Consider the following 23,356-nt stretch of genomic DNA (forward strand, 5'->3'; position numbering starts at 1 on the left):
TTCTTCTATTTACTGCCTGAGATAAAAATAGCACAACTCCGGTACTATTTAAAAATAACAAACTTTTGATTGAAGAAAATAAACTAGCTATATTTAACCACTCTCTCCTACAACGTCCTTGCTTGTTGAGAGTTGCAAGAGAATGACTGGCTATGACAGTTAGGGGAGGAGCTATATTACAGCTCTGCTGTGGGTGTCCTCTTGCAACTTCCTGTTGGGAATGAGAATATCCCACAAGTAATGGATGATCCGTGGACTGGATACACCTTACAAGAGAAATAATATATGTACTTTAATTACTTTACCTGCAAATTTATACTGCAGTGCCTAGTCATTAACCCTTTCTTTTTAGTTTCTGAATTGTAAAGCTCTAACCCCCCCCCCCACACACACACACACAATTCTTTTTATGGCTGTATCTATGTTTATTGTTCTTTTGGTAAAATGCATATGGATTATCTCCTGGAGCTTGCCTAGAAGCTGTGAACTCAGTTGAAATACAATGCCTGTGTCTAAACACTGATAAGGGGGGGGGGATTTAGCTGCTCCAGGCAGTTTAGCTATGCAATTCATTTTGCTTATTTTTAAAAATGCCAGCAATTTTTAAACATTTTTTAAATGCAATCTATTTAAATAAATTAGACCTTTTAGGATATGCACAGACCTCAACCTGTTTTATGGCACTTGTTCTTCATACCTAGTAATTTGTTTTCACACTAACCCAGTATGCCAATTTATTGCAAGAGAGCAGAAACATACTATAAATGTAGGTGTTTACTGGTCCCTTATCGATCTAACACCCTATAAGTCAGACCCACTGATAGTAACGGTATACAGGGTGAATACAAATAATACACACGCATCAACAAGCTGAAATTGTGGAGTATATATAATTTTCATTCTGCATTATATACAGTCTGTACAAGGAGTTGGGCTACATTTCACAGCACACATCCAAGACTGAGGCATAGTCGTTATCTTACATCTATGGAATGTGGTTAAAAAAGCATCCTAGGCCCCAGTCTTATTAAAACCCTCTCCTGCAGGGGGTCGCAAAACCGTCTCTCGCTACAGCCAGGCACAGTCTATTAATATTTCTGTTGCCAGGACCCTGTAGATTATCGAAAAAAAAAGGTTGAACGGTGATGTTTCCACTCTCCAGAGTAGGGATTATTTTTAATGCTAAGGAACAATAATTTAAAAAAAAAAGAAAAAAATATTTAACAGTTTACAAGGTAATAAAAATGCAGGGTCTGCGTACAGAGTTAGAAAAGGCTCCTGTTAACCACCTCCGTGCCAGAACCCCAGTGAAATATTTAGCGTCTTTTGCACATATCAACCATTGATTTTGGGGAGGGCTTCTGAGACACTTCATATTAGTCAATTTTATGCACCATGTGTGTATCTGCCTTATCTAATATCGTCTCACATACATGTGCTCAAGGAGGGCACATATAAAACACACATCCGTCTAATGAATATGCTTTTAAATATGTACAATAATACATATGTACATAGTCTAAAATATATTTATCAGAATCAATACACATGCGCACACCTCTCTCTATACACACACGGTGCCAAGTGCCTCTCTTGCAGCACAGCCCTTTATGATAAAAAGTATTGGTTTCTATGATTTTGTTAATTTGTTTTCTTCTTCTGTGAGGTAGGGAGGGTCTCAGGCAAAGAAGACCACAAAAATGATAAAGAAAATGATGAGTATTAAGAATATCTTGATCATAAGCCAACGGTTTGACGTGACGGATTGGAAATATTTCAGAATTTCTGAATGTGCAGCCTCCACGTTCAACTGCGTGTCTTCTATATTCCCGTCAATTCTGCAAACAGAGACAGTTGAGGATGAGACAGCGACTCATTAAAAAGGAACACTAAACACAAATTGTAAACTACAGGATTAGAAACCTTCATATTGTCAAGGTATTTGAAATATTATTAGATGCTGTACACAGGTATACTTATTATTTAATGGGGATGTGGCTGTGTACATCAAATAATTAATTTAATTGATAAAACTCCAAAATATCACAGTGTGTAATTTAGCCCCACTTCTTTTGATTACACAGGATGAATCATTAATGTCACTTCAAAAGAAACATTTTCTTACTAAAGATGTGAAGCTGAAATCCCTATCAGATTGTGACTGAACCTTTCTTCTGACCCTAAAACATTTGGTCAGTTAATGAAAACTGGTTTTAAAACCCAGGAAAGTAATAATTAACATTTACTTGATGATCAAATGTTAGACCACCAACCTCTGTTGTAGACAAAGTTCTGCACTATTTCCTGATAAGCTAACATATTATGAGCTAACAGACAGTTACTTCAAAAGCGAAATTAGCATTTTGAAACCCCTCAGATGTGTACACCCAAAATGAGTGATAAACTTATCAGATATGGCTTAAGTACATGCAAAGATATGGGGCCCCTATTGTGTTTGAATCCACAAATTCTAGACAATGGAAGTTTGGCCAGGCAAAAACACATGTTTACAGTGTAACTATTTGAATTCAATTTTTTTTTATTTATTTTTTATATACAGCTGGTATAATTTTGTTTCTTGTAGAACAATGTGTAAAATGCTGGGTTTCATATGAATATGGGAGATTGTGGACCTAAGAAGCAGAGACTAATAACATTAATATTAGATAAATATTTGCCGAGATTGATAAATATTGCAAATACATATATGAATGTTTAACATTTCTAACAATTATTTCTTTCATTTCAGGCACCTAGTAAGTACACAGATAATTGGTATTTTAAATAATATCCTGTGTGTTTTATACACTTAAAAAGAAACATACAGATATGAAATATTAATCTGTATGGGATATTAATCCCATGTAGATATAATTGTGTGAAAACCACATATATGTGATGTTGAGCGGATGGCTGAAGAAGGAAATTGAATCCAGGATGAAGATATTATAATCCTTAAATTGTTTCATAGAAACTATGGTTTAAATGCATTTTATACATTATAAGTGAAATACATTCACATTTGGTTTTAAAATGATCAGGAAAGATGATACTGTATGACCCATGTGTATTTGAACATGTAACTTAATATAAAGAAATCATAGCATTTTAAAGGGACAGTCAACCAAAAAATTACTGTTACTTATTTAGATTAATTAACAATCTTTACATCAAACTCTAGCCCAATTTTCTTCTAAATAAACTTTGGCAGAAAATACACTTACTAGATCACATCTGGCCGTTTGAAATGGCCACCTGACTCCTTCTCTGACGTCTCCCAAAAGCTTGAACTGCAGCACTAGTACAGTATCCTCTTGTCCCTGAGCGCTCCTTTCATTCAGTTCATTGAGACACTCATATGGCACCCCCCCCCTCACACTATCTCCCCTCACTTTCATTCAGCAGAGCGTTCTGTCTGCACTAACACACCCACACGCTTAGCAGCAACGAGATACACTAGAGATATCAATCTCTAAGATGTCACAGTAGTATTCCCACAATAAAAACGTATTAACGTAAAAACCCAATTCTACAACGAAAGATGGTAACAGTATTAGACCCGGGTCTGACCAGGGTATGGGTCCGAGAAGAATAAGGCTAAGCCGCAAAGAACAACAATCAAAATTTCACTGCTCTGGAGACAATACTGCACGTCATAAGATGGATCAGCAGGGCGTGAGATGAAGACACTCAGCAATAAAGTTCTGTTGCGGGCTCACCGGCTGGCCCTCTGAGCAGTTAACAGCGGGACTGTTTAAAACCAATGGAACGGATGCCTCCAATGCCATATACAGCACCTTATGGGTCATTCTCATTGCGGAGACTCACTCTTCATTCCCGATTGCAATGAATCTCCCTCTAAGGTATAGAAATATACCTAACAGGACCGGAGTGGGTTAAACGCGCATAGTGTGTAGTGTAGTGTATGCCCAACCGTCCATCTATTTACATAAACCCGTTCTAAGCCATCCCACATACACCGATGCTTTTCAGTAGTAAACGATCTCCAACCACCACTGCTGTTAAAAAGAGCCCCACAAGCCAGAACTTCAGATTCTCACAGCTAGTGCTCTGATCTTCGCTCTGTGCACCGGTGTATGTGGGATGGCTTAGAATGTGTTTGTTATGTAAATAGATGGACGGTTGGGCATACACTTCACTACACACTATGCGCGTTTAACCCACTCCGGTCCTGTTAGATATATTACTATACCTTAGAGGGAGATTCAATGCAATCGGAAATGAAGAGAGAGTCTCCGCAATGAGAATGACCCATAAGGTGCTGTATATGGCATCGGAGGCATCAGTGCCATTGGTTTTAAACAGTCCCGCTGTTAACTGCTCAGAGGGCCAGCCGGTGAGCCCGCAACAGAACTTTATGGCTGAGTGTCTTCGTCTCACGCCCTACTGATCCATCTTATGACGTGCAGTATTGTCTCCAGAGCAGTGAAATTTTGATGGTTGTTCTTTGCGGCTTAGCCTTATTCTTCTCGGACTCATACCCTGGTCAGCCCCGGGTCTAATACTGTTACCATCTTTCGTTGTAGAATTGGGTTTTACGTTAATACATTTTTATTGTAGGAATACTACTGTGACATCTTAGAGATTGATATCTCTAGTGTATCTCGTTGCTGCTAAGCGTGTGGGTGTGTTAGTGCAGACAGAACGCTCTGCTGAAAGAAAGTGAGGGGAGATAGTGTGAGGGGGGGTGCCATATGAGTGTCTCAATGAACTGAATGAAAGGAGCGCGCAGGGACGAGAGGATCCTGTACTAGTGCTGCAGTTCAAGCTTTTGGAAGACGTCAGAGGAGGAGTCAGGTGGCCATTTCAAAACGGCCAGATGAGATCTAGTAAGTATTTTCTGCCAAAGTTTATTTAGATGAAAATTGGGTTAGAGTTTGATGTAAAGATTGTTAATTAACTAATCTAAATAAGTAACCATAATTTTTGGGTTGACTGTCCCTTTAAATACACATTTAAAGAATTTTTTTATTGTATAGAAATGATTGAATGAAACTGTCTGTCTGCTGCCCCCCACCCCCGATGGCCAAAATCCAGTATTACAGCCAAAATGCCTTTGGCTGTTAAAAACGAAATTTCCCAGGGCCAATCCATGCTCAGATCCAAAGGGCCTCCCAAACCAATTCACCAATGATGGTACAGAACAAAAGGGGTGGGGTTATATCACATGATATAACACCAAGCATAGAAAGAGAAAAGGGCTAACTTTTGCTGGTAAACTTTTTGCTGAAACCCTAGATGGATAACTGCTGCAGTTATTATAAGCAAAATAGCTACCCTTTCTTTTCCACATGCAAAACACTCTTGTTGTATTCTGAGGTGAATTGAACATACAGTGAAAATTCTGGAAATTGGAATATTCATTGGTTATCATCTGGTAAATTATAAGAGGTTGCTAAATATAGGTAATATTTAAAACAGACATCCATTGTTGCTGTAGGTAGCAGACTTAAAGGAATAAATTGTATTTTAACCTTGTATTTCATAGCCTGTGTATTTTAAAACTAATCCTTAGTGCCAAGTAATTAATCTTTGCAAATAAATAAATAAATATATATATATATATATATATATATATATATATATATATATATATATATATATATATATATATATATATATATATATATATATATATATATATATATATATATATATATATATATATATATATTAGAATTTATATATATTTTAGAATTTGTCTTAACTGTAGGTAATTAAGAACCATTTCAGCATAGATAAATTGGCATAGGAGTTTGGTTGTTGGCACAAATAATATATACAATTTCTGATGTTTTAAATTGGAATTATATAAAATAAATTGTGGCTATATAGCCGATTGCACTGCTTGAATGTTAGTGGCTCAGATTAATGTATATCTTATTGTGGTTTTTTAAACACAACTCTGATTTGAGAGACTATTGTAAATAAGGCAACTTTTATGATCTTTGCATAGCATATTATAATAGTTTAAACGTGTATAGTATTGACTCATCTCGTTTCCTACAAATATATTTCAATGTGTCTATAAATTTTAACTAATATAAAGAACCTAGAAATATTTACATTCATTTTATTGTTTGGTATATGCATGCTTATTGAGGGGTCCATTTCAAAGGATAATTATAAAATATATTGTATGATAACCCGGCCATATACTGACAATATATAAGAATAATTTTGCAAAAAACAGATTTATTTTGTCAAATGAGTCATTTGTTTTATGTTATGTTTATTAAAGTATTAACCCAAGTCTCCCCCTGGGAGAAAGTGAAACAATCACACTTTTTAGATGTATTTTACAACAAAAGGCTGCAAAAATAAAGAATGAATGTATATTGCAATAATGTTTCACTTGCAATAATGAAACATTTTATGCATTGTTGAAATGTCAAGTTTAATGGCCCTTTAAATTTTATGACCGTACATTCTGTTTTCAACCCATTAACAGGCCAAATAATCATTTGAACAATAACCATGTCACCAACCTGCTCTCATCCATCGGCTGATTATTTCACCTGTGCTCATCTGGGTGAAATAATAATAATACTAAGTATTTATATTGAAAATTTTAATAGCACCATATTTCCAAGTTAGTGCTTAGTCTCTTAACTCACAGCCATTTATAATAAATATAGAATAAAAGACCACTGACACATTGGAAATGAGGCACATCTACAATGTTTTTGTATATATTTTTTAACTTTAAAAAGGGATATGAAACCCACATTTTTCTCTCATGATTCAGATAGAGCAGCCATTTTAAACCACTTTCTAATTTACTGCTATTGTCAATTTTTCTTCAGTCTATTGATATCTTTATTTGAAAAAGCAGGAAAGGTTAGCAGCCAGTCCATTTTTGGTTCAGAACCCTGGGTAGCACTTGCTGATTGGTGGCTACATTTAGCACATGAAGTCTGACCAGTATCAGGACATTAAGCCTAATGGTAGGCTGTTCACTCTATTAACCATTTAAACAGAGTGATGATTCGCTATTTAATGCCCACATTCCCTTTAAATGCCCTCTTCTAGTTTCAGACTTAATCGCCAAGTAAGTGCGTCTGAGACAGTATTTGTGGTTTGCCTGAAATATGAATAGGACTCTTTTGTAAGCATTTACAAGAAATCCTGAGCTTTTTAAAAACACAAGCTCCTAAAGTCTGCAACTCGTCCTTCTTTTGTATTTATTTACTACTAAGATGTGACAGGAAGGGGACTCATTTGTGAGTGCTACAAGGGTGAGACAAGATAAGAATTTTGATGGCATAACTAAGGGTATATTACTCGAAACGTTGCTTTCCTGTATTCTGGATACTATCCCTGAATAAAAGTGACATATTGTTTGAAAGAAAAGAATTTTATAACATTCATCAATTATGTAAAACTGTCTTAGAAAGGGAAACAAATAAATACAGTCCAGGACTATAAAGTACAAAAAAATAAATCGTTTATGGGGCAAGTCATGACGAGGTGGAATCCGTTCCTTACCTTTGTATAGTCTCCTCCTGCTCCTTAACCATGTGAGCGAGTTGTTGAAAGATGCTGCCCAGTTCGACAATAGTTGACTCTATATTTTGCATTGTGTCTGCACGGCTCTGAATATAGGAGTCCTGAGGAATATGGTAGAGAGAAAAAAAATATATAACTAAACCGAACATAGAAAGAATGTGTTCTCATACAGCGAAGCTCCGGGTACAGATTGCAAATATATAAAGAATTTAGCTTCAAGAACCAATCAGAAGTTTTATTTCCATTTTTATATTAAACCCAATCTGAAATATAGAATGTGGCGGTACTTTGTCATCAGTATCTTACCTGCTCATCTATGAGCTGCAGCTGCTGACTGGTTCGTGAATCCATATCTATCGTTACCTCCCCGTGCCTTCTGGAGTCATCTTGAAGGAGGACAGAGGAACCTAAGGGGAAAGTGTAAGATTGATAACTACTTTAAATCGATGTTACCCACATCGGGAATAGGATGATTTTAGGTTTGGATGAAAACATAAGAAAAAGTAGACCTCTAGCTTTATAAAGATGGAAAAGTCCTCTACAATATCTCAGATTCTTTTACTGAAAATGAAGAGTGGACTTTTGCTACATAACAGAGACTGAAGAGGCTGTTCAAGTCTTCTAGGGGTGACAGACACACGTGTGTGATATACGACACATAATACATAAAGAGGAGCAAAGAAAACCAGAATTGTACTTAACAGTAAATCAGTTTCTTCACACGCTAAGTAGTACCCTATAAATACTGGCAGGAAGGTACAGATATATCCCAGAAGTCTGAGGGATGGGAATGCCCACGTATTTCTGCTTGAGCCACTTCACATAAACACAAGCTCCGGAGTTGCCAGAACATTGCTAGCAAACATTGATGCAGAGGCCAACCCAAAGGGTAGAGCCACAAAAATAGAAATAGTTCTAGTTCTTGGACAGGAAAATAGCAAGCACTTGCTTAGATGCACAAAGCTAAGTAAAAAAGCGAAAGAAAAAAACACAACTATAAAGTTATATTATGTAAAATGTCAGCAGAATTGTTAGGTTTAGTCTAAAACAAAACAGCAGCAGTACAACACAGATCTGTCTGCACAACATCTCGCCCCAGTAGAGGATTTCTACAAAGGTGGCAGCCTAACAGGGATAGGCGATTGTGTCTTATAATATCACAGACATATTGCACAGCAATAATCTCTAGTAAGGTTTTTTTGAAGCATAAATAACTACAGACATTTTCTTGAAATATATTTAAAGAACAAACACTTAAGATGCATCAGGAACTGATTGGGAGACAGAAACTTACTACTGTTCTCAGCAGATACATTGGGGTCAATTTATCAAGCTCCGTACAGAGCTTGATGCCCCTGTTTCCGTGCGTAAACAGAAGTTATGAAGCTACGGTCTAAAGACCGCTGCTCCATAACCTGTCCGCCTGCTCTGAGACTGCAGACAGAAATCAACCAGATCGAATACGATCGGGCTGATTGACACACCCTGCTAGCAGCCATCTAAAGGGGACGGCATTGCACAAGCATTTCACAAGAACTGCTGGTGCTATGAGAAATGCAGACAGCATATGCTGTCGGCATTTATCTATGTGCGGCGGACAAGATACGCTACATTGTATCATGTCCGCTCACACATTAGTAAATTGACCCCATTGTGGCTAATATAAATATATAAAAGGTATCCAAGTAAGGGCCAGCACTCCTGCAATTAGTGCACGTGTAGACTGGGGTAAAACTGCCAAACCCCACAAGCAAATCCTTAGAATGTGAAATGTCCACAGCACTGTTAATTTTCAATTATACTTTATTCAGACATAAAAACAGCAACGCGTTTCGTGACTGTGTGTCACTTAATCATGAAAATTAACAGTGCTGTGGACATTTCACATTCTAAGGATAAATATATAAAGGAACAGACTCTTGGAAAACAGCAGATCTTGTTATTTCTGCATAGTGCTATCTGGAATGGCCTAATAAGCTTGCACCATTGTTATTTATACAGACTATATTTATAGAATTTAACTTGATGATGTCATAGATCTTGAAGTTCTTTGAAAAATTACTATAAAAATGTGTTTTAAACACAATTGCGACACATACTATTATAAATATGCGTTTGTACACTGTAAACTTTGTAATCAAATTATGATTATTCAATAGGCTTTTGAAATGCTCAGTCACTCGCTTCTTCACATACAGAAATGTATAAATCTCATAAGCAGCCTTATAAGCTCACACAGAGAGATCCTATAGGAAACTGATACACACAAGGCACAAACATTCTTCCTTGGAAAAGATACAGAAACGACAACACACACAAAACATCCTGAGCGATTACAGTGAAACACACATCCTGCTGACACAACTGGTGACATTACCTAAGCTGTTGCGGTGAAGCGGCAGAGCGGAGACCTGACCCTGAGAAAAATGTTCCCTGCGACTCCTCTGTTGCTTTAGGTTCTGGGGAAATACGAAGAATTCAAAAATGTCACAAAAGGAGACCCTTCCTTATACAGAGCGCCCTCTATACCATCATGACTCTACTTATACAGAGCATAGACCCTCACCTCTGTTCTCACTTCCAGTACAGACTTGAAATCGTTGGACATGGACGCCAGCTTTGACTAAATTGAAAAACAGGAGACATTTATATTAGAGAAAATTATTATTTTGTAGCAGAAATGAAACTCAATGGATTAACAGCTAAACGAAACGGCTTACGTTGCAGAATATGTCTGCACTTACCTGCAACGAGACCACCACTGTGTTAGAGTGAGTTTGAAGATGTCGGCCACTCTGACTGCCCCGGGCTCGTACAAACGACTGGAGCTGGGCAATCTGCTGATTCAGGCTGCCAATGTCCTGTGGAAGTACAAACAGGACCATTAGGAGACATCTCTCTAATGCCCTATGATTTTTAATATCTGGTCTTCTGCCACAGCCGACCACCATTATATATTTTCCATAAATACATTTACGCTTCTAGTAACTAAGCAGTTAGTTATTAACGCCTTCCTACTTTAACTACAAAATAATTCAGGCAGCCCATATCAGGAAAAAAAAACCTCACAATTTAATCGGTAGCAAAGTGTCTGGCAAAAGCAAAGTCCACAAAGTATACCCTGGCGGTTTTCAGTCATAGGTTAACAAATACGCAGACAATTCAGTATTTAAAAACGCATAAGAACAAACTAATATTTTTTTTTTAACATAATCAACCCCTTGATAAATACTGTCAGCAGCAGGTTTAAAGGGGCAATGCCACTATGGAAAAAACAAGATCCTATTATATATAGTCACAAGGTAACTGGCACTTTTGCTTCAGCCAGGGTGTCCAGACCATTATCTATCCTGATAAGACCTGACCTATCGCCTGCTTGTTTCGCCCCCTTTTTTTTTTTATTGCTTTGCTGTTTTTTAGAGGAATTAAATAAAGACTTTTTTTATTTTACTGCACTCACGGTTGGATTTCTTCATTTCCTCTTGGATGCCAGACCATTAAATATACAAACATCAATCCCCAACTAGTAAAAACAGGGGAGTCGTCACTCACTGGTGAACAAATATATTTTAATAAGATGTTTCAGGGATAGTTAACCACTTCTTCAGACCTCTAAAGAAATGGTTAACTATTTAGCCACTCAACTCCGAAAATTAAAAAAATCATTAACATACACAGACATTTTGAAGCTGCTCCTCAAACTGTGGCACCTCCAAACATCTGTCGCCCCAGTCCTGTGCCTAAAAATGCTCCTCCCCTTTTTGGCAGGTAGTGTTAAACCAGAGGTGTGTCTGGTGCTAATATCAACAGCCACAAATGCAAAGAGTCGCTTCAATAGACACATGAACTAACTTGTTTAATGATGTATGTCAGCTCCTCGATTTCTACAGCTTTGTCATCAAACAGCGATTTCCGCTTTGCCACTGAAAAAGAAGAGTGTTGTATGGAATAAGTAAATTGTGTATAGAATAATATATATCTATCTCAATCTACCTATCTTGATCAGGGTTCAACAAATCCAGGAGACAGGGAGCCACTGGCTCCTAGAATTTTACCACTAGCTCCTAACTTTTTGGGCTATTCTCCATATATCTATGCACAAAAAAAAATCTAAATCTGGCTCCTATATTCTAGACAGATGTGTTGACCCCAGAGATAGACATATACACACACATATTATAAGTTATTTAAACAAAAATTAAAAAAAGGCTGGACAATTCCATGTTCCACATAGCTTCAGATTCTAGAAATTTGTTTCTCCTGGTTTTATGGTCTATTTTAAAAACGTATACACTTTTTAAAGTATCCAAGTTATTCTGCTTCATACAAGAACTTTTACTTTAAAAAAACTAAACAGATGTAGGTATATACTTACATATGGTCAACTTTTCCAGTTTGCTAAAGGTGTTACTGAGATCTTTTCCAATACGCCTGCAGAAAAGACAGGAAATGTGAGTTCAGGAGATACAGTAGGTAGAGACACAGAAATGCAAATTTGTAAACCTGTTGAAATAATCTGGATTTCTGCATTAATTATTCAAAACTGGCCAGATCTTCAGCTAAATCACAGTAATAGTCCATCGTATTAAAAGGGGCATTATAGTGAAAAATCCATAGGTGCATTTATTTGTATAAAACGAATGCCGAATATGGCCTCAGGTGGCAGCATTTAGCTCTTTTCAGAACTGGATTTAGTTGTTTAAAGGAACAGTTTTCTACACTTTAGTCATCTTAAAGTCTTACCTTAGATTAAGCTGTAAATATTCTCCTGCACCCTTTCTATATCATGCAGCAGGAACAGTAAAAAAGTTATTTTAAAATTTATATTGTATCTGGCCACTTTGAAATGGCTGCCAAGCTCTTCCCACTGATGACATCATGATCTGGGCTGCATCTAGGCACTCTGCTGAATAGCATTGATAGTCTCTTGAATACAACTAGTGAGTCTTTTGTGATTGGATGTCATACGCAGCCCAGATTGTAATGTCATCAGTGGGCGGAGCTTGGCAGCCATTTCAAAGTAGCCAGAAACAATATTCATTTTAAAATAACTTTTTTACTGTTCCAGCTGCATGATATAGAAATGGTGCAGAAGGCTATTTGCAGCTTAATCTAAGGTAAGACTTTAAGATGACTAAAGTATATGTGTACTTTTTACAGCTGCCAGTACCCAAGATAGCTCCCAGTAAGGTAGATGGGGAGGGTTAGAAAGCTGTTTGGGGGGGATCCTACACAGCAGCATATGTAAATATGCTTTTTTTTAAATAATAATAAAAAAAAAAAAAAAAAAAGAGATGCCTTTTATTTTAGTACTGGCAGACTTTGTGCCAGTACTTAAGATGGCGGGGACAATTGTGGGGGGGAGGAGGGAAAAGAGCCGTTTGGGAGGGATCAGGTGGGGTGATGTTTCAGGTGGGAGGCTAAAATTAACCAAGCAAGCTCCATGCAAGCTACTTAATTAACCCCTGCACGGCTGGGCATAATACATGTGTGGTGCGCAGCGGCATTTAGTGGCCTTTTAATTATTATGTCTGTTAGTTCTGAACAAAGGGGATCCCAGAGAAGCTTTTACAACCATTTGTGCCATAATTGCACAAGCTGTTTGTAAATAATTTCAGTGAGAAACTTAAATTGTGAAAAATGTAACTATTTTTTTTATTTGATCGTATTTGGCGGTGAAATGGTGGCATGAAATATACCAAGATGGGCCTAGATCAATACTTGGGTTTGTCTACTACATTAAAGCTAAAATTAACCCTAGAAGCTCCCTAATTAACCCCTTCACTGCTGGGCATAATACACGTGTGATGCTCAGTGGCATTTAGCTGCCTTCTAATTACCAAAAAGCAACACCAAAGCCATATATGTCTGCTATTGCTGAACAAAGGGGATCCCAGAGAAGAATTTACAACCATTTGTGCCATAATTGCACAAGCTGTTTGTAAATTTCAGTGAGAAACCTAAAAAGTTTGTGAAAAAAATTGTGAAAAAGTGAACGATTTTTATTTGATTGCATTTGGCGGTGAAATGGGGGCATGAAATATACCAAAATGGGCCTAGATCAATACTTTGGGTTGTCTTCTAAAAAAATATATATACATATCAAGGGATATTCAGGGATTCCTGAAAGATATCAGTGTCCCAATGTAACTAGCGCTAATTTTGAAAAAAAGTGGTTTGGAAATAGCAAAGTGCTACTTGTATTTATTGCCCTATAACTTGCAAAAACAGCAAAGAACATGTAAACATTGGGTATTTCTAAACTCAGGATAAAATTTAGAAACTATTTAGCACGGGTGTTTTTTGGTGGTTGTAGATGTGTAACAGATTTTGGGGGTCAAAGTTAGAAAAAGGTTTTTTTTTCGATTTTTTTTCCTCATTTTATACATTTTTTTATAGTAAATTATAAGATATGATGAAAATAATGGTATCTGTAGAAAGTCCATTTAATGGCGAGAAAACGGTATATAATATTTGTGGGTACAGTAAATGAGTAAGAGGAAAATTACAGCTAAACACAAACACCGCAGAAATGTAAAAATAGCCCTGGTCCTTAAGGCAAAGAAATTGAAAAATGGCCTTGGTCCTTAAGGGGTCAGAGGGACATGAAACCCAATTTTTTTCCTGTCATTATTTAGATAGACCATGCAATTTTAAACAACTTTCCAATTTACTTCTGCTATCTAATTTGCTTCATTCCCTTGATATCCTTTGTTGAAAATTATATCAAAATAGGCTCATTAGCTGCTGATTGGTGGCTGCACATAGATGCCTCCTGTGATTGGCTCACTCAGGTGCATTGCTACTTCTTCAACAAAGGATATCTGAAGAATGAAACAAATTGGAATGTTTAAAGTTGTATTCTCTACCTGAAAAAGAAAAATTTTGGGTTTTATGTCCCTTTAAGATTTTTTACACTGTTGCCCCAAGGTTCTTTTTCACCTCAGTCAGCAATGCAAGCTGCACTCTAGCTGTGACCGTTGTAAGATGCTAAATCGTAAGACAGTGTCATCAGTACTGAATATCCTCCATTTGTAGGCTATTCGCCTCATTGTAGCCGTTAAAAATACTTTTCCAGCTTTGTGCATTTTTATTATTCTTTTTATAAGATTACAAGTGGAGCACTAATTTATCATGCGCCCGTTTTTCGTATACAGGTCCACGATAATTAACCAGCCATTACAATCAGCTGGTTAATGTTATCGCGAGCTTACGGTAGGAATTAGCGCTCCAAAAATTAACCAGAGATATGTTATAGGGTGGGTTTTTGAAATAAAATAGCATTTTTCTTTTAAAACAACTGCACAAAGCAGTTTTTAGAGATTAAATTGAGTAGATGTGGGGTGTTAGAAAAAAAAAACGGCACTGAAAAGTGCCTTTACATTGCGGTCCATGGGGACTGTGTGTTATATATATATATATATATATATATATATATATATATATATATATATATATATATATAATATTTTCATATACATATATATTTATTTAATATTTGCTGCCCAATGCTGCACGACTTACCCCCTTCGCTGCGCTGGTATTACTGAGTGTAGCACGAATATTGTGCTCGCGTAGGCAATACACTCGAAATCTAGCCCATAATGTTTAATTGGGGCCTAGTTCCCATGACCGGCCGGCTCTTTCTTCAGCGGTTCAGACTGTCAGGGACCAAACTGTTTGCATTATTTTTATAGCTGACAACGCTCCTTACCAGCTGAGGAAAGAAATGTAAAGCTTTGTGCCGTATAAATAAACAATCCTTTATTTAAGTTAAAATCCACAGGGTATTTGGCCCAGCAGGGGGAACTGTCCTGCGCGTTTCCTGCCCGAAGGCACTTCGTCATGGACAAAGTAGAAAACCTGTATCCAACTTTTAAATATTGAGTAATCAACGTAATGATAATCATCTGTGTTCAGTCTTTACAGCTATAACACCACAGTATGTTGTTTGTATATCATGTTAATAAACATATTTATAGACATAGAACGGATTGATACAGTGTGTGTGTGTGTGTGTGTGTATGTTATATATATATATATATATATAATAATATTACTACTACATATATATTATCTTGTGTGCAACAGAAGACTCCAAATACCTTTGGAAAAGTCATTAGCGTAGAGGTTCACATTAACTGTGTATTAGCAAGAAGCACAATTGTTTGCATGTTATAGACTTTATTTGTTTATATTTTATGTAATAGACTTGGCATTATGCAGACTCTGTAAGCCTATTACTATGGCTTAGCAGAAAGTCAGACAGCATTTGCACAAGCAATAAATACACCAATCCAGGGTCATTACAAAAAAAGAATCATAAGCGTTTTCTTGCAACTGTATACACTGGGATGAACAAAAGAGTAAATTTGAGGAGAAATACAAAGCAGGGACAAAATAATAAGCATAGATCACGAGGAAAAAACCTTTGAAAGAAGCAGATATACAAATGTGAAGAACAAAAATAGATTAAAGACGCAACAAAACAAAAGCGGTTATAGGGCACGGGGGTACTTACTTGGCCATAAGTGTAAATTCACTTCTCTGTTTGACAGCGCTGAGCGTTGAGGAGTGTTGCACACCATTCTAACGAGACAGAGAGAGCACGGTTATGCATGTGCAAATTCAGTCACTTTCAAGTCACATTATAATAGAGCTGCAACAACTAATCTTCATAATCGATAATAATCGATTATGAAAATGGTTGTCAACGAATCTCATAATCGATTAATTGGTTTGCAATTAGTTGGTCTGTGCACAGCACCAGCTGCTTCATAACACTGAGCTCCTGCACATGGTATTGTGTTTTATGGTTATGTCCTTAGCCTAAAGGACGTCTACTTTTCACTTTTTCAGGACAGTATACGTTTACAACTACCCCTGGCTTATGTGCAACCCAGAAATAATATTAGTCATCATTTGGATTGTTTATATTAAATCAGGTGATTTGGAACTATGCTTTTCAGGATATGGTGCCAAGCTTGTTGTTTACACCTTGCCCCTAGATTGATGGGAGTTATTTAAATTGATGTGCACTATTATCTGTTTGCACAATTATTAGTGTTTTGCTTGTTATTGCTGATTATATGTACAGTATAAATAAATGTGTAAGGCTTTGTCCTGTTATTGATATATAGTCCTTTTGGTTTGTTTTTTATTGTATTTTTTATATATTGTTATAATATGTACCAGATTCAACCTATATGTATAGATCTGTTATTTTTAGAGCGGACTAGATATTTCCCCTAACCTTGTATAGCTGGTTATTTACCATTGCATATAGATATTCAAGATATTTTTTATGTTAGAATGAAGTCAAGGGTTACTTTATTGAGAGGCCCCTTGCCAATGTAGAAAACACTTAGCATTGGTGAAGAGCTAACAAAGATAAATATCCCACTGAAATTGGCAAAACCCTACTTATACACCTCAACAGCCTTTTCTCTGCTGCAGGAATTATAGCTGCAAACAGAAAACCAGCCTTAGCCAGAAGCATGTGCACATGTTGAGATTTTTGCATTTCAATGCAAAGTTTCTGAAAGAGTGAATAACAGAATGTTATTAACAGTGATAGGCTAACTCTTTCTAGTTCTACCTCTTTTCAAACAGTTTGTGGTTTTGTTTTGTTTAATTATAAAACTGTGCTCTGCTGCTTAAAAATTGAAGAAACAGTTGTGTTAATGTAAAGTTTTAGTCTGAAGTTTATATTTGTAACACTCATTATGTGGATTTTATTTAAAACATAGAAAACTATTATTGATTCTCTTTTTATCCGATTAGTCGAAAAAATAATCGGCCGATTAATCGATTATGAAAATAATCGTTAGTTGCAGCCCTACATTATAATATTAGTTATATAGGACAAATAATAAAATAGTGAGATTACAAACACCTCAAATATTTCATCATAAGATTTTAAACCTTTTATGAAATTAAAACACTTTTTTAGGAGATTTGCACAACATATTACTATATCACCAGTGTGTCATTTTGGTCTTTAAAGGGACATTAAACACTGTGATGGTAATTAATATATATATATATATATATATATATATATATATATATATATATATATATATATATATATATATATATATATATATAATTTATTTTTTCCCTTTTGCTGTAATTCCATTCTGAAATTATGAGATTTTCCGTTCCTGTTAGAAATGGAAGTACAGGACACGGTTATAATCCACACAGCCATTGGCTGCACACTCTAGTGACCTATTTATAACTGTCCCTGATTGGCCACAGCAGAGAAGGTAACCTAAGTTACAACATGGCAGCTCCCATTGTTTTATAGACACTAAAACTTTACACTTATTTTGTCAATATTTAAACAGCTAATGAAACTTAAAAAAATAAAAATTGATCTACATGTTATTCTCAGACTAATCTTTAATTTGAATGCTTTATTCTATCTAGCATTTATTTAGTGTTAAATGTCCCTTTAATTTGGTAAAGTGTCTCTTTTTTTAACCCTGATCGTTCCCAGACCTTAGTGCTCTAATTCTTCAAGCTTCAGATGCAGCGTGAGAACCCTTACGGTGTGTAGTCTCTCTTACCTGTCGCCCCCTCAAGGACTTGCAGGCGGACATAAACTCGGCGGTGCGGTCTCGACAGGACATAATGTCAGCAATGGGAGCAGGAGGAGGGGGTAAAGGTGACTCAGCAGTGGTTGCGGCGGTGGAGGGCAGGACCTGAGTCTGAGATGGTCCTACGTATACTCCTTGGTCAGTGTTACGAGAACCGAGGCGTTTGCGAGTGTTCATGGGTCCAAAACCGGCTAGAAAGAAAAAAAAAAAAAAAAAGTTTGTCAGAGAATGAAGCTAAGCAAATGCTGGTGCAAGCAAAGAACTGTATGAGAATGGTGAAAGACAGCACCTCTCTTTTCCTTTCTGGGGCACAGGAAAGGGTTAGCCAAACCCCAATATGTATTCAAAATTAAGTAGTTTTCCAGCCTCCAGTCAAGTTAAAAAGACCTTTATTAATTTCTTACAGGGTCCATCACATTAACCAACAACGTTTCAAACCTATTTCAGGTTCTTAATCATCTCACATTAACCAACAACGTTTCAAACCTATTTCAGGTTCTTAATCTGAAATAGGTTTGAAACGTTGTTGGTTAATGTGATGGACCCTGTAAGAAATTAATAAAGGTCTTTTTAACTTGACTGGAGGCTGGAAAACTACTTAATTTTGCAAGCAAAGAACTAGCATCTTCTATCCTTGACACTGACTGGTTTAACAAGTTCGCTTGTGTACGTGATGGAAAAGTAATTTAACGGTTTCTGCACTAAAACCAGTCATTATGTACTCAAACACAAACAGGGAACTGAATGATTTTTCCCCTTTAGCGCATATAATAAAGAGTAAAGAGTATATAGCAAAGAGTATATAGCATATAGCAAAGAGTATATAGCATATAGCAAAGAGTATATAGCATATAGCAAAGAGTATATAGCATATAGCAAAGAGTATATAGCATATAGCAAAGAGTATATAGCATATAGCAAAGAGTATATAGCATATAGCAAAGAGTATATAGCATATAGCAAAGAGTATATAGCATATAGCAAAGAGTATATAGCATATAGCAAAGAGTATATAGCATATAGCAAAGAGTATATAGCAAAGAGTATATAGTATATAATAAAGGCATTTATGCTTTGCCAACAGAGCAGCCCGAGATATTCTTATATGCCAGCAATCAGCTCCTTGTATTTCAGCTGTGCACAAACACGCACTTCCTGCTGTTTATAATCTAAAACAGCAATACTTTTAACTAAGCTATTTCCATGCAAAAATATAGTTTAAACATGTTTATTTGCTGCTCTTTCATGTACGTGATAAGACACGTTTCCTTCCTTTTTTCCCGTGATTTAACTTGAAGTGTAAGTTTTTGATTCTGAGAACTAGAAGTGCACACTGACCCTGCTAAAGATCTGTCCCTAATTGGTCTTAGCAGAAGTGATTAGATAAGATAATGCAAAACAATGCAAGGATTGCTAACAGAATGATAGTGGCTAGCTAAGTTTACCCCAGTAACAAGTTGGGATTGGCTCTTTCAAATAAGGCAAACAGTGGATTTTAGTTATTGAAAAGCAACTGTAGCAAACAAAGCGTTAATACATTCACATAATGTTCACACTCGTCTGGTATGTTAAGGTATTGCAATACTACAAAAAAAGTCTTCTAGTTGCAAGGTGTTTTGTTGTCCTTGTCTGTCAATGAGGGGAAAAAAAAAATAGAACACACAAGGATCAGGATCCGGTATATATCCCCTTCGATCTTCAAGAAATGGCAGACATTCAACACCTTTATTGCGTCAAAGAGAAAAACAACGTTTCGGCCCCTCACAGAGGCCTTGGTCACATATGTAAACACAACATATATCTAAAATACCCCTAGAAAAGTGATTTATAAACCCCCTAACCGTTACCTGATACGCTATAAGAGAACCGCGAACATCATCTGTGCTGTGTACAGCTGGATCGGGTATAGACACACTAACGTCATCACCCTCCGCCCGGAGCCATGGCAACATAACCTATCGCTCAGACTTTGCACGCAAATAGCGTCACACTTCCGGGTGATTGTCAAACACCCTTTCCACTAGCTTAGTTGATATGCGTGGTCATGACAATGTGGTATCCAAATCGGACCTTTAATGTGTTAAACTGGAATCCACTAATTTATAGTATGCAGCGGAACAAGCAGAATATTAACATAAAAATAACAATCCTATGTACCAAAAAGATGATTCTAGCATTGAGAACCACAAATAAAGCTCATAAGAATACGCTAGACAATACGGGTATATGACACACTCAATGAACGCCTGTTTAGCAGTCTGCTGTGACAAAGTAAAAACCAATGTGCCTCAAGGACTTGGTAGAAATGTTTATGTAAATATGACGAGAGGAAGCCCACAGTCCTATTTGTAGAAGCAGGTGTAGTCAACCATGTCTACAGCTGTAGACTTTTTGAGCTCCATTTATCGTTTTCGTGCCAGGGTTAACGTGTCTACATCGGAACAATTGATCCGATGTAAACAAATTTAAATCTTGGGATTGTGCATGTGATTTCAATGATGGGATCGCGTCAGGGGGGCATCCCTATGATGCTAGGCACGCCTTCCAGACCGCGATCCCATCAGGGAAGTGCCAGTGGCTTCAGGAAAGCCAAGCGGTTAGGACGTTGTATTCCGTGCTACGGCGCTAAAGCCAAGCAAAATTCGGACGGAATACAACGTCCTAACAGGTTAAGAATTGGCTCAGTTTAGTTATTCTCTCTCTCTATATAATCTGTCTTACAATCAACCATGTTATTGTTGTTCTGCTTCTTGAATATCCTCATCCCTAGCCTGTTTCTACACTTCTCTGCTTTTCTCCATTGGCTGTGAAAACACATATGACTGACTGTGATAGTGCATACAAGGATATATTTAAAAAGTCCCAAAGACGACAACTGCTGTTAATCTTTTCCAAAAAAAAACCTCAGGGAAAAAGAAGGAAAACACACATATAGTGAATTCCTGCTGATAATAAAAATAGCTCATATAGAGGCAGAAAGGGGTACTCGCATGCTCTAGAGCAGCGGTCGCCAACCAGTGGTCCATGGACCACTGGTGGTCCACGAGAAGATGTTGGTGGTCCTTGGCACCAGCAAGCAGGAATTAATCTCCTCCGATGGTGTCACCCCGTCGCGCCGCAACTTCCTACAGTGCCTGGCTAGACATCAGAGAAAAACGACGGAGGAGTTGTTAAAGTACAATCTCCCTACGCACGTTGCATAGTACTGCGCAACTTGCGTAGCTAGATTGTATTTTTAACTCCTCCCGTCTGGTGCGCTGCTCAGAGAAAGATGCTTCCATTCTAAAGCCATCAAAGGTTGGTATAGTCTTGGCTTGAATTACTGGAATAAAAGTATATAAAAGGAAAAAAATTCAAATTTTTTTAATCTTTTATTTCATTTATTTTCTTCTTCTCTTTGTAGTAGTTTTCCTAATTCCTTCAGATGGACTTACATCACTGTTTGTCTTCCTCCCCTCCATCTTCTTTTTTTATGAAATATTAATTATTTTTCATTATAATAATTTTATTCCACCTGAATTCCAGTAATTGCCATCCAGCAGATCAGCCATATCCCACCAGTATACTAGTAATTGCCAGTATCATCAGTCATGATTAGCTCACATCCATATTGGGAGCTTTCTGATATAAACTTAATTTATGACTCTAATGTCCATGATCATAAGTAATTTTGAATAATTCCTAACTGGGAAGGTAACTTGGAAGTCTTGTGATCCTTTTAAACATAATTCTTTTTTTCCCCCACTTTCTGCCTCTCTGTTTCCAGCTCAAAAGTTGTCACTCACCCTTCATCTGTCATTTGGATGTATTCTCTCAGTTCTGTCATTCAAAAAATAAGTCTTAAAAATGTGTAAAAATTATACATAATGTAAACTTAGCTATGGTTATACTAGTTATGTACAGTATGTGTGTGTGTATATATATATATATATATATATATATATATATATATATATATATATATATATATATATATATATATATATATATATATATATATATATATATATACACACACATACATACACACACACACACACACACTAGACATTTGTACCTTTTAAAAAAAAAATAATGTTAGTGGTCCACGGGATTCAAAATTGTGAGTTTAGTGGTCCCTGAGGTCCGAAAGGTTGGCGACCCCTGCTCTAGAGCTTCAAAATCAAGTTCTAGATTTTCAGGCACAGGAAGACTCCAAGTAGGAGACAAAAGGCAAAGATTGAGGTCCCAAATGGGTTAAAACTCTGCATGGAAGGACTCAAATTATGAGATAAGACAAATGATTACTTGCAACTCAGATAATGTAAACTATCTATTAAAAATGTTCATGTAATTTAATTTAAAACTGGAAGAACTTCTAGGAAATTATCCATAAGGTTTAGAGAACATGTATATAATATTAAAAAAGGGTTATGATTAACATGCCCTATCAGACCATTTTAAAAAGGGAACACAATTGCGACCCTAAACAAATAATATTGTACTTGGGTATACAAAAAGTTAAACCACATTGGAGAGATGGGGACATTAATACGGCCTTAGGCAAAATGGAGATTAAATGGATTTTTGATCTTAATACTATTATTCCAAACGGCCTTAATAAAGATGTTGAACTATATCATTTTCTAGAATAAGACTTCCCTTTTTTTCCCCCCTCTGGTCCCATCTCTAGTCTACCTTCAATAAAATTTCTCATAAGCTCAACAGCAGAGAGGGCTGAAACCCTTTAGATAATATTTAATATTACCATAAGGTCGCTGGTTCGATCCCATGTATAATAATTATTTTTAAAATAATTTTTAAATAGGACTTATTTTTTGATAAGATATATAGACTCTGAGTGACATAAGTTTCTAAAAATAGCTAATCTATATATTTATTATTTTTATGTATAGCCTCAAAGACCTAGGTTCGACCCCCACGCTATCCTATACATTTACACTCCGTGATCTTTTAAAATTTTCTTTTTATATTGGATATTTTATATTGATTATATAGATATATAATCTTTTTTTGTACATTGATATTATTGTTTGTACGATAAGTTTATTTTTCATAACCCTTATTAAGCTAATGGACATTGATAATACACTTGAAAAGAAATCTGTAATCCAATCAGAAGTGGATTAACAACTACAAAAGAACACAAGCAGCAGCCAAGGACATCCTTGAAAAAGACAAGCTGTGATTGGCGAAACGTACGTCGGAGCGGGGTGACATCA

General features: G+C 36.4%; 1 protein-coding gene across 2 annotated transcripts in view; it reads right to left on the reverse strand.

Annotated features, from left to right (window-relative positions):
• Positions 1-871: 871 nt before the first annotated feature.
• The window catches only part of STX5 (syntaxin 5), a 28,047-nt gene continuing 5,562 nt past the window's right edge, over positions 872-23,356 (reverse strand). For both annotated transcript variants that reach the window (XM_053688863.1, XM_053688862.1), the window contains exons 2-11: positions 18,105-18,325; positions 16,052-16,119; positions 11,906-11,961; positions 11,383-11,453; positions 10,275-10,391; positions 10,097-10,153; positions 9,908-9,989; positions 7,837-7,937; positions 7,510-7,631; positions 872-1,838 (exon numbers count right to left, since the gene is read on the reverse strand). In XM_053688863.1, coding sequence (XP_053544838.1) covers positions 1,679-1,838; positions 7,510-7,631; positions 7,837-7,937; positions 9,908-9,989; positions 10,097-10,153; positions 10,275-10,391; positions 11,383-11,453; positions 11,906-11,961; positions 16,052-16,119; positions 18,105-18,311 — 1,041 coding nt within the window. In that variant the 5' untranslated portion in view covers positions 18,312-18,325 and the 3' untranslated portion in view covers positions 872-1,678. The remainder of the gene's footprint in view (positions 1,839-7,509; positions 7,632-7,836; positions 7,938-9,907; positions 9,990-10,096; positions 10,154-10,274; positions 10,392-11,382; positions 11,454-11,905; positions 11,962-16,051; positions 16,120-18,104; positions 18,326-23,356) is intronic.

The sequence above is a fragment of the Bombina bombina genome, chromosome 7 (assembly GCF_027579735.1).
Source record: "Bombina bombina isolate aBomBom1 chromosome 7, aBomBom1.pri, whole genome shotgun sequence".
NCBI classification, from domain to species: domain Eukaryota; kingdom Metazoa; phylum Chordata; class Amphibia; order Anura; family Bombinatoridae; genus Bombina; species Bombina bombina.